Below are 12,298 nucleotides of genomic sequence, written 5' to 3' on the forward strand. Positions count from 1 at the left end.
CTGTAAAGTGACCCACTTGGAAGCTGTCAAGAGCCTCTGAGTAAGTTTGCTCACTTCTTTTGTAGCAGTTGCAAGCGGAGTCAAAACTGTATTACGCTGGTGAGAAGGGGTTCCCTGCACTGGAAGGCGTGTGAGATGCTATAGCCTTCTAAACGTAAATACACTAGGGTTTGTCTCCTGGCACTGGTGATCCACACTGGGATATGGGACTTTTCTGTATAGCCGTCTCCTGTGGGTTGGGTACCAGATGTATATCCACCCCCAGGAGGTGGATCAAGGTGCAACTGACCAGATGGATTTTCCCTTGGGAAATGTTAAGATTTGCTGTCACCTCTAGCTTTGTCACATCTGAAGTTGTTTCCTCTATCTGAGCCTAGCTATTTCATTGGTAAATATGAGAAAAGCCCCATATATTGCATATATTAGATAAAATGTCTTCCCTCCACTTTTGACAAGTCGAAAGACACTTCACTGCCCATTAGCATGTCTAATCAGCTGCAGACAATCTGTGTACATACTAACTTGATATAATCCCAGGTAAAATAAGCAACAGTGGTAGTTAATAGTTTGGGGCCCTTGGTTTGAAATTTAGCTTTGCCTCTTACCAGATACATGCCTTTGAGCAGTGGGACCTTAGCTTCATCAGAAATGGGGAGAGAAAATAGTTCCTATCTCATAAGTTAGTTTCTGACTCATTTAATAAGATAATATATGTAAAGCCCCTAAGCCAATGCCTCAGTAAATATTGGCTATGACACTTCAATTAGCCTCTCTGTGCATCCTGATTTGGGGTAAAGGCATGATTTGATTTTATGCATTTCTTCATTTGGCAAATATTTCATGGCACCTCCTATGGGTCAGGGACTATTCTGGCCCCTGGGGATACAGCATGAGTAAGGGAGAAAAGGCCCCTGCTTTGATGGAGCTTACATTCCAGAGGGAGAGACACACAGTGAACTAGTTAATAAATAAAAAAGAGCTTTAGGGTTGTGATAAGCACTGTGCAGAAAATAAACAGGGAGATGTGTTGGATTAAATGGGGTGGGGCTGGGGAGGTATCACCGAGGAATGTGATGTTAGGGCTGAGACCTGAACGCAGAGATCTGCAGGAGGGCGTCCCAGGCAGCAGGAGCAGCAAGGGGAACCCATCTGAAAATGGCCTCTGGGCTCCCATGAATATTTTCTTGGGCCCCCTAAGGGGAAGGCAATGGTGGGGAAGGAAGTGTCAGACAGGATGATCTAAGCCAGCGGTTGACAAAAATGTCTAAAATATTTACTATCTGGCTCTTTACAGAAAAAGCGCACTGACCCCCTAAAGTCCCTTCCAGGTCAGACGGTGCACGTACCTGTGAGCTCAGGGGGCACAGGGCAACTCGCCAGTGCAGGGGACAGCAGCCCGGCTGCCTCTTGGGTGCCCAGGCTACAAGTGAGGTTCGTCCACTTGCTGAAGATGCCCTGATAAAGGCAGTATGCCTGCCCCAAGGGATGCAAACCACTCCCAGCCTTTGAACTGGTGGGATCACAGCATCCGTATCCCTGGATGGACTGGACCACATCTCTTAGGGATCCAAATGCTGATTTCATTCTAGGACTGCTCCTCAGGAAGAAGGGAGGGAGGAAAGGAGCTGTCAGCCATTGCTACTGTTTATTGACTGCTTATCCTGTGCTAGGCTAGGCTCTTTTGTGAACAATTCTACGGTTTACTAATTCCATCCCCATAACAACTGTAGTTGGTAGGCAATACCCTTATTCCTCTTTTAGGGTTGAGGAAACTGAGGTCAAGAGAAATTAGTGTAATAAGCTGCTGTGCTCAAAGGCACACAGCTGGCAAATGGCCTGCCAGCTTCAGAACCTGTCCTTTACTTCGCCACCATATGTGCTGTTTCTCGGTGGCGTTCCATCCAAGGGCTGGTAAGTCTTTACCTGTTTGCATGCCTGAACTAAGGCATGCTTAGACCCCTCAGCCATATTCATTCAGCACCTACCTATGGGGCTAGAGACCCTACAAAAGGAGAATATGAAGGAGGCCAGCACATCCTTACAGTATATTCATAGGTGTATTCTTACCTACTGCCTCCTGCTTGGGGAATATGCCAGGGCTCTTGGAGGGGTGGTTAACTGGTCCCGTTATGGCTGTGGAGTGGCAGGGGTGGCCTTGTGCTCCTTGGGCTCTCAGCCCAGCTCTGAGCTGGCTGCAGAAACAGCTGCTGGGCTCAGGTAAACAGTCTCTCCTTTGCTGACCTCAGAGCAATAGGAGTCGGTGAACGTGGAACGAACGCCTGGCCTCTTCTCATGCAGATCCATTACCAGGCCCACAGTGACCTTTCTGTAGAGGCCAGCCTGGGACAAGGCTGCTGCCCCCTGATAGGGTCAGCCTTGCCTGTGGCCATGAGTGGTCATAGGATGAGGTGGCACCAGTGGAGGAGTCTCACCTGGGAGAGAAAAGGGGCCAGAAAGGGACAGCGGGCCCTTACCCTTGGGAGAAAAGTGGGAGCGAGGGCAATGTAAAAGAAAGAGCCAGCTGCCAGAGTCACAAGGATCTGGTAGTGACTCCTGGCTCTGCCTTTTATTAGCCGTGCGATCTTAGGCAAGTGTAACATTGTGGATCTGAATTTGTGCTCTGGAGCTAGAAGCCTGGGTCTGAATGCCAGTTCCTCCTTCCTAACTGCGACGTGACCTTGGACACTCCAGTTAACCATTATGTGCCTCAGTTTCTTCATCTTGGGCTGTTGTGAGGTTTGAATAAGTTAATACATCTGAAGCACTTAGGTCAGTACTTGATACAGAGTTAGGCTTCAACAAATGCCAGCTCTATTCAGTCACATCCCCTCTGAGTCTCAGTTTCTTAACTATATACCGGGAAAAGCAATGCCACTTTCACAACGGAAATGAGCTGGTTGACTTAAATCATCTGCTGCAGGTCTGGCATACGTGAGATACTCGGGACATGCTTCTCCTGACATTAAGTGGCCCCCAGTCTTGGCACTTGTTGAGTGGAAATGTTTGACATTGGATGGATTTTGACAGTTGCTGGTCGCAGCCCTGGCTGGGTTCTCTGGGCTGGGAAAGTATAGGTGGGTACTCAGCCTGTGTTCTCCTTTCTCGTTGGATTGAGTTACCCATGACAGTGGCCCCTTTCAGAAGTCACTAAGTCCTGGATGGGAAGGGGCGTCTTGCCATTGCTGTAGTTTTCCTACTGGATCCTGCCACTGCCTGCTGCTCTCACTGCCACCATACCAGACTGGTCCACCCAGGGCCTTGCTGAGCACTCTCACCTCTCTTTTTTCTAATCATCACTGAACACTTAACGTGGGTCAGGCTAGTTGCTTGGGATGCAAAAGTGAGCCAGACATACCTCTTACTTTTGAAGAGGTCACAGGAGGTCAGATAGACACACTTGAAAAAGAATTAACAATCACTAAGAAATGGAGCAATGGAGGGTGTGGGGATTCCTCACCTGCCACCTCCCTCTCCCTAACTCCCTGCAATGGTCTCTAGAGCAGTGGTTAAAGGCAGGATTCCTGGAGCCAGGCACCTGGGTTTGAATCCTGGCTCCAGCACTTAAAAGTTACAGCTGTGAAATTGGCAGGATGGGTGTGGGTTGTTGAGAATAAAGGACTCTGAGTGCTGGCTATTATCATTGTAATGTTTAAAAGCAAACGCTCACTAAGTAAAAAGAAAGAGAGAAAGTGATAAATATGAACTTGTGTATCTATTTCTGGAGGCTAGATTGTTCATGTATCTTAGCTCTACTTTTTTCCCCACATATGGATTATAACTGGCCCTAGAGTTTTTAGCTTTGAATATATCTAGACTCAGCCCGTGTCAGAAGGCTCTTTCCCTTATTTCTCCTAAAGGAATGTGAGATTCCTCCACACCCTTTTTTTTCGGGGGGGGGGGGGGGTGTTAGAAGGGCCTGTGGCTTCTGCTCTCCCAAAGGGAGGAAAGGGAGTCAAGGCAGCTGGCTGGTCAAGCCCTCCCCTGTGACTAGAAGCTCCTTGCTGATAACAGTGTACACCAAGATGTCAGCACCAGAGCCCAGGGACAAGAACTCACCAGGTCCACTGAAGAAAGACCATTGATGGGGAGAAAACTGATGCTATAAGAAGCAACACGTATTGTAAATTGTCACAGCAAATGGTATGTTTAGATGTGTACATTTTTTGTATGTAAATTTTACCTGAGAAGAAAAAACGTGAATAATGTATTCTTTTTTTATTTTTTATTGAAGTATAGTTGATTTACAATGTTGTGTTAATTACTACTGTACAGCAAAGTGACTCAGTTATACATATATATATATTGGGTTGGCCCAAAAGTTCTTTTGGGTTTTGCTATAACATCTTATGGAAAAACCCGAACGAACTTTTGGGCCAACCCAATACATTCTTTTTCATATTCTTTTCCATTATGGTTTATCACAAGATATTGAATATAGTTCCCTGTGCTGTACAGTAGGACCTTGTTGTTTATCCATTCTATATATACCAGTTTGCATCTGCTAATCTCAAACTCCCAATCCATCCCTCTCTCATCCCCCTCCCCTTGGCAACCACCAGACTATTCTCTATGTCCCTGATTCTGTTTGTTTCATAGATAGGTTTGTGTCATATTTTAGATTCCACATATAAGTGATATCATATGGTATTTGTCTTTCTCTTTCTGACTTACTTCACTTAGTATGATAATCTCTAGTTGCAGCCATGTTGCTACAAATGGTATTATTTCATTCTTTTTTATGGCTGAGTGGTATTCCATTGTATATATGTACCACATCTTCTTTATCCATTCATCTGTCAATGGACATTTAGGTCATTTCTATGTCTTGGCTATCGTGAATAGTGCTGCTGTGAACATAGGGGTGCATGTATCTTTTTGAATTATAGTTTGGTCTGCATATATGCCCAGGAGTGGGACTGCTGGATCATATGGTAGCTCTATTTTTAGTTTTTGGGGGAACCGCCTTACTGTTTTCCATAATGGATGCACCAATTTACATTCTCACCAACAGTGTAGGAGGGTTCCCTTTTCTCCACACCTTCTCCAGCATTTGTTATTTGTAGACTTTTTAATGATGGCCATTCTGACCAGTGTGAGGTGGTAGCTCACTGTAGTTTTGATTTTCATTTCTCTAATAATTAGTGAAGTTGAGCATCTTTTCATGTGCCCATTGACCATTTGTATGTCTTCTTTGGAGAAGTGTCTCTTTAGGTCTTCTGCCCATTTTTCAGTTGGGTTGTTTTATTGTTGTTGAGTTGTGTGAACTATTTTGTATATCTTGGAAATTAAGCCCTTGTCAGTTGCATCATTTGCAAATTTTTTTTCCCATTCTGTAGGTTATCTTTTTGTTTTGTTTATGGTTTCCTTTGCTGTGCAAAAGCTTGTAAGTTTGATTAGGTCCCATTTGTTTATTTTCATTTTCATTTCTATTTTCTTGGGAGACTGACCTATGAAAACATTGGTATGATTTATGTCAGAGAATGTTTTGCCTATGTTCTCTTTTAGGAGTTTTATGGTGCCATGTCTTATGTTTAAGTCTTTAAACCATTCTGAGTGTATTTTTGTGTATGTTGAGAGGGTTTGAAGAACTTTAATAATTATTGAACTCTAGTTAATTAGATTTGTATCCTGAAGTATTTGGGAAGGAATGTACTGATTCAGCAATTTCATTGAAATGCACCAAAAAATAAGCTAAATTGATGAATGGGTAGAGAGGTGGATGGATGAATAGATATATGATAAAGCAAGGAGACTAAAATCTAATCATAGAATCTAGGTGGTGGGTATTTGGGTGTGCACTAAAATGCTTTCAACTTTTCTATTTATTTGAAAACTTTTATAATAAGACATTGCAAAAAATATTGTAAAGCTACTTGATTGAAAACAGGAAAAAAAAATCCATCATGGAAAAATATACAAGTAGATGCTGGGAATATTTACAAACGTTTAAAATGCTGGAAAGCTGGATGTTAGTATGAAGAAAAATAAAACTAGTCCTATGTATTTTCTGCAATATATTCCCTTTTTTGTATTATAAAATAGCCATATGTATATATGAATGTTGCAGGCAGAGTGCAAAGCAAGCGAAAAGACCCTGTGTGTGCTTAGGGAGACCGTTACGGCTGGAGTGCAGAGAGGGAAGGGTGGGTAGGAGCTGAAGACAGAAGGGAAATTGGAGGGCAATGTCATGTAGGGTCTTTTTTTTTTTTTAATAAATTTATTTATTTTATTTTTGGCTGCGTTGGGTCTTCGTTGCTGCACGCGGGCTCTTCTCTGGTTGCGGCGAGCGGGGGCTACTCTTCGTTGCAGTGCGCGGGCTTCTCATTGCGGTGGGTTCTCTCATGGGCTGTGTCCTGGAGGTACCCTTTCTTGACCAAATCTGTCCCTTCCACAAATGTCTCCAGTAGTCACAGGTGGTCCCAAACCATCTAACATTCTTGGTCTCTGTTTCCCTTTCTCTAGTTCCCAACCAGACAGCCTCCTGAGGTTTGGGAACAGGAACCTTCTCTTGCATCCTCTGCCATCCCACAGAGCGGTCCCAATGGTCTTACCTATCTAGCTGAGGAGGGAACATGCTAACACTACCACACAAGGCCCAAGGTAACCTGGAAGAATTTATATAGGATCGTGATTTCAAGTACAAACTCTGGGATCCGAGGTTAGTTGTCAACCTAGTCCTGTGACCACGGTTAAGTCATTTAACCTTCCTAAACTCCAATTTTCTCATCTGCCAAATGGCGACGAATTATGCCTGGTTCAGGGTTATTGTTGGAAGGAAATGAGGTGCCTACGTTACAAAGTGCTTAGCACAGTTCTTGCACAATAGAAGCAGGCAGTAAGTGGGAGCTCTGATTTTTATTATTGCTATTATCAATACTGTCACTACTCTTGCTCTTCCCAATACGGGATGGACAGGCACGTGCAAAGGTGGGACAGAGTTGGCACTGTTGGTGACGTGCTTTGGCATCTGAAATGAAAGGAGTCGTGGGCTGCTGATCTCTTCTGTTGGTGGGGACCTGGGGGAAATTCAGGGAACTCATGCCTTAGATGGGGGAAGATACAGGAGGTATGAACAGCACCCAGGGGCAGGAAGCACAGCCTTGATGATTGTACTTCTGACTCCCAAACAGGGCGTCCAATCTGAGTGTACTTACAAGGCCCAGGGGCAGAATGTTTGCAAATGAAACTGTCCCTGAAAATCCAGACCCCATGGTCACTGGTTACAGTTGCTCATACAAGGGTTAGAGCACCGGCTCAGGCTGAAAGGGAGGGACAGAGAGGAATGGAATGTTTCTCAGAGCAATTCATACTATTTTTTTGAGAGCAGGCAGGGAGGACAGGATATCTTTCTTCATTTCCTCTCTGTAAATTTCTGAGGTTAGTAAGTGATGGTCATTGTTACCCAGAAATAACTGGGTGTGACCCAGATACAGGAGAGTCAGACCAGGGCAGGGGCAGGGCCGTGTCAAGTCAGATGAGGGTTCGCTCCTCACCAGAGTGGCCCTTGAAGTTGCTGTGAAGAGCCCGGCCTGGCCCCCCCCCCACAGAGATTTCTCCATCCTCGGCTCGAACCATAAGTGGCTGCATCTCTCGTAAGCCCTCCTTACTTAGCACTGTGAGGCTGTGAGGCCAGGCCCCCCGGGGCAGGCCCCCCGGACTAGCATGTGGAAGGCATCTAGGATCTGATGACTCTCTGTCCTGCGATTCTGAATGAGCTGTTTTTACTTGTGGTAACCCAGTAACAGTCAGGGCCTTCCTGCCTGGGTTTAGATAAGTGGCCTGCCCTAAGAGCTGGTGAGCCTGGGAAGCCACGCCGGGAAACGTGAGGGCACGTCCCTGGAACCAGAGCACTGCCCGGGGAGCTGGCCTGCGGGTCAGCATGCCGGGAGGGCTGCCGCTACCAGGGAGACGGCACCACACGTGACCTTGTGTCACTCAGCTCGCTGCCAGGTCTCCAGAGGCGCTAGAGAGGCTGCCACTGTCCATGCCCAAACCGCCACTGCCGTGGCACCTGCCTGAGTGGCTTCCCAGGACTTGCAGGGGCTCTAGCTTCGTCCAGCCTGTAAATTTCCATCCCAGGGAAGCTCAGCTCAGACGCAGGCTCAGGCCTTCCGTGCAGAGGCCCTGTGCACGCAGACTGAACACAGCTCCGTTCAGGAGGCCCACGTGTGCTGGGTGCAGGGAAGGAGCGAAACCTGGCCTCCCTTCATCCTGACCACACCCACTGCGGTCCATCCTCATGGTCAGACAAGCAGTTCAGAGCACAGGCTTTGGACCCACCCTGCCTGGGTTCATGTCCAAACTTGACCACTTCCTCATTAGGTGACCCACCTTGGAGCAATTTCTGACCCTCTTTTGCCTCCATTTCTTAGCTCAAATATGGGGGTACTAACAGTACCTGGAGCAAGTTGCTTAACTTTTCGATGCCTCAGTATCCTCACGTACAAAGTGGAGATGGTGATGACAGTTATCTCATAGGGCAGCTGGAAGGATGAAATACATGAAATGATTAAGACAGTGCCTCACAAGTAGAAAGTGCTGAGTGTGAAACAGTTTAGATCCTATAATCATCCTTTTCAGTGAGGCGCAGAGCCTGGGTGAGTGAGCTTGTGAATGGCAGACCCCGGTCTGCCTGCTGCCTGCAAGTGCTGGCTTTCTCTGCCCCACCCCACTGGGCTGTCTGCACACGGAGCCCCCAAGGAAACTGGAGGCAGAATTCAGAAGTGGAAATCAAGCCTCCAGACGGCTAGCCCTGGCTTAGCCCCTGCTCCGCTCAGCGGCTCCCTCCGGGGACCGATCCTTCTAGCATTCCTGGCACCAGTCCCAGCACACCTACCCACTTAGGGGTTGGAAGATGCACCGTGTCACCAAGAAGTGGGTAGTGCTTGTGGGGCTCCCCTGGGAGGGCACAGGGGTCCTGTGTGAGCTGGGGCTGCCCCAGCCCTGTGCCTTGACAGTGGGTGAGGCCCCTCATCCCCTCTTCCCACCCTTTGCTAAATAAAGAGATGATCTTTCCATGTGGTGTTTGTCTCTCTCCACGAATGTGGAGGTCTAAGCACTGCCAAGCTTATCTATACAGTGGACTTCCTGCTGGTGTTGGATCTGCCCTGCTCCCTACTGCGTAATAAATTTGTGTCGCCCGAGCACACAGATCTGCTGACATCCGTGATCCTGGTGGCCTTGGCAGACTCCAGCTCCCCCAGCCTGGGTGGGAAATGCAGACATAAACCCTAGCTGACGTGAACCGAACATCCTGGTTACAGACGGACAGCAAGAACTGGGTGGGCCGTGAGGGTGTGGGAAGTTCCTTCATCCATCAGTTCTTTATTGAGGCCTCCTGTGTGCCAGGCCCTGTACTGGACACGGGGACAGCTTTTGAGGAGCTTTTACACTGGCCTGGGAATCAGATGCAGATAATTATAACACGTGGAGCTTAGTTCTGGGGTAGCACTAAGGACAGAGCCTGTGGGAGGAATGTATAATCTAATTTGGGGCTCGGCCTCAGGGCTGAGTTTTAATGAAAAATTTTTGTTCCTTGGCACCGAGTCCTTAGCAGTGAAGCCCAGATGTGTCTGGGAAAGGTGGAGAGTTCCTTTGGGTTGAGTTATCACAGCGCTTTGCATTCGTGGTCTGTTTGCACTATGCTCGCCATCCAGAGCGTCAACTATGGGCAGGCCAGGGGAGCCCTCTTCTCGCCCGCTCCTCTGCCCAGGCACGTAGCAGCCGCGGTTTTCGGCTTCTTGTCAGAACTCCGAGTTCCCATGTTAATCATAACAAGTGTGCTCCTAGAGGAACGGGCCTGGCCTTGGCCAACAAGCCTTCTCTCCTGTCTTGATAACATCTGTACCGAATTTTCTCCCTTTATGTAATTAGGCCCATTGGTATTTGCTTTGGGTATGACTGGCGTCTCTGAAATTTCAGGCCCGAAGTATGAGCTGGCGCCCAGGGTGGTGGGAAAACTGAGCTTTCATCAGTGGGATTTCAGGTTTAGCCGGGAGGGTCAGAAATGGTACGCCAGCTACTGTTTGCATGAGAAATGTACAGCAGCCCCCAACTGGTGGGAATGGGATCCCCTGCCTTGCCCCGGGAGCGGTGCTGGGTCAGGCCTGGTGGATGATAGAAGGATGCAGGAGGGCTCCCCTCCTGCCCTTCCTGCCCTTCCTCACCCCACATCCTCCCACCCCACTCCATCCCTGGCCCGGGAGTGACAGAACTCAGCAAACAGGAAAAGATGCGCTAACTGCAAAGAAATGCAGTGAATCTAGACTTAACCCCGAAGCCAACCTCAGAGTGTCGGGGTTTGGAGTCTTGCTTTGAAATGCCCGTCATGGTCTGGCTATGTCTGAGCCAGAGGAGCTCTTTGGGGTGTGAGATAAAGAGGGTAGCTGGGCTTGGAGGAGCTGGTTCTCTGCAGTCAGCTCCAACCAGAAAGGAAGCAAAAGGATTTGCATACCTGCTCCCTGTCTCTGGAGTGAATTGTATCTCAGTGGTGACTTCATTTCCCCTAACAGAGTTTCCACCAACTCTCTGGGAGGTTCCAACGAGTAAGCCACACTGATTGTGGTGTGGGAGCTTCTGATATGCTTATTTGCAGTTCCCCTTTGGGAGTCTGGAGGCCCCAGATGAGTGATAACTGGATGATGGAATATAGCTAGGGGAAGGGGAATGCATTTTTTTAAGATAAGTTTTGATCCCAAGCAGAAGGGATGTTTCCAGATGCCTGTGCAATGTCAAGCAATGGGGTGTGGGTGCAGATCTCCTTCCCTGTGACTTTGCTGGGGTATCCCCAGTTAGTTAGACCCCCCCAGTTGAACTCCTGCCTCTTGAAGGTGGTTCAGGAATTGCCTGGGAGTAGGGCAGGCTGCTGCGCGGGGTTGTCTCTCAGCCAGAATATCACCATTTTCCCGTTTTTATTGGATTGGTGCTGCACATAAGATTTTATTTGAATGGAAGGACTTTTGCCCAGTGTAACTAGTTCGGTAGGTCATTATGTGTCTTCCCTTCTTTCCTAAGTGGCTGTAGCTTCCTTGGGGAAGGACCCTTGTCTTGTTCAACGTGACAGGGTCCATTGAGACCTACCATGGGACTTGAACAGAATCCTGTTTTGTCACCTCTGCCCACATGGCCCCAGTGCCTACAGGACCAAGACCATACTCCTTCGCTTGACATTTCAGACTCTCAGCGTCTAGTTCCAGACTAATCCTTGTCTCTTTTCTCTCCTTTCCCCCAAAGTATCCTCCTCTCCATCCACCTTGAACTAAGAGGTTAAATGCCAGAGCTGGGATTTAAGCCCAGTTCAGTTTAACTCTGAACCTCACGTGTATCTTACTGTGCCTCCCCCAAATCCTTTTACCTCTGTGTCCCTCACGGGGTTTGGCACAGTGCCTGGTGTGTGGTAGGCCTACAGGTAATGTACGTTGGATGGATGAATGGCGGGTCCTAACAGGTGCTCGGTTTGCACTCACTGGTTGATTTGGGTGGATGGGGGTTTGCTCCCCAGTTACGCTGCTGACTACGGGCTTGTGTCTACAAGGCTAGAGGTCGCTGAGTGTATCTCTCCTCTCTCCCCTCTGCAGTGTCTCATCATTGGGGGAGGACCATGTGGTTTGCGCACTGCCATTGAACTTGCCTACCTGGGGGCCAAAGTGGTCGTGGTGGAGAAGAGGGACACCTTCTCCCGGAACAACGTGCTGCACCTCTGGCCTTTCACCATCCATGACCTGCGAGGCCTGGGAGCCAAGAAGTTCTATGGGAAGTTCTGTGCCGGCTCCATCGACCATATCAGTGAGTGGAGCCACTGGTGACACCCCATGTGGGGAGGGGGCTGACCCTGGGTGGGGTATTTCTCCACATTGTGGAGACCCCAGGATATTTCATCTTGCAGGTCTCTGGGGGCTCCACACATCCAACTGGCAGACATTTAATTCCAGGCCCTGTGCTGTGCCCCACTAGGCTGGAAGCACCATGAGGCCAGGGATCATGTTATGTCTCATTCACCAGAGTATCTCCAGGGCATAAAAGAGTACTTGACACATAGTAGATGCTCAATAGACTAATGTTGAATGAATGAATGAAATATGGGAAACAGAGGCAGGGATAAGTAACAGAGTCTGCACCCTCAGAAAACTCACTGAGATTTTGTCAATAATAAAGTGTGCTTTAATAGAGCAGTCAGACTTGCTAAAGGAGCTCAGAAGAGGGAGCCACATAAAACCATTCAATGGGCCAGGTTGTCAGGGACCTCTTGGGTAAAGGAGTTGGGACACCGTGTTGCCTGTTTGGGGAACCAGGGCAGGTT

General features: G+C 48.1%; 1 protein-coding gene across 1 annotated transcript in view; it reads left to right on the plus strand.

The window, feature by feature from the left end:
- The window catches only part of MICAL2 (microtubule associated monooxygenase, calponin and LIM domain containing 2), a 217,942-nt gene that overhangs the window by 73,785 nt on the left and 131,859 nt on the right, over positions 1 to 12,298 (plus strand). Inside the window, exon 4 of the mRNA XM_061201468.1 lies at positions 11,577 to 11,784. Within this exon, the coding sequence (XP_061057451.1) occupies positions 11,577 to 11,784 (208 nt within the window). The remainder of the gene's footprint in view (positions 1 to 11,576; positions 11,785 to 12,298) is intronic.

This window comes from Eubalaena glacialis, chromosome 10, assembly GCF_028564815.1.
Source record: "Eubalaena glacialis isolate mEubGla1 chromosome 10, mEubGla1.1.hap2.+ XY, whole genome shotgun sequence".
Taxonomy (NCBI): Eukaryota; Metazoa; Chordata; class Mammalia; order Artiodactyla; family Balaenidae; genus Eubalaena; species Eubalaena glacialis.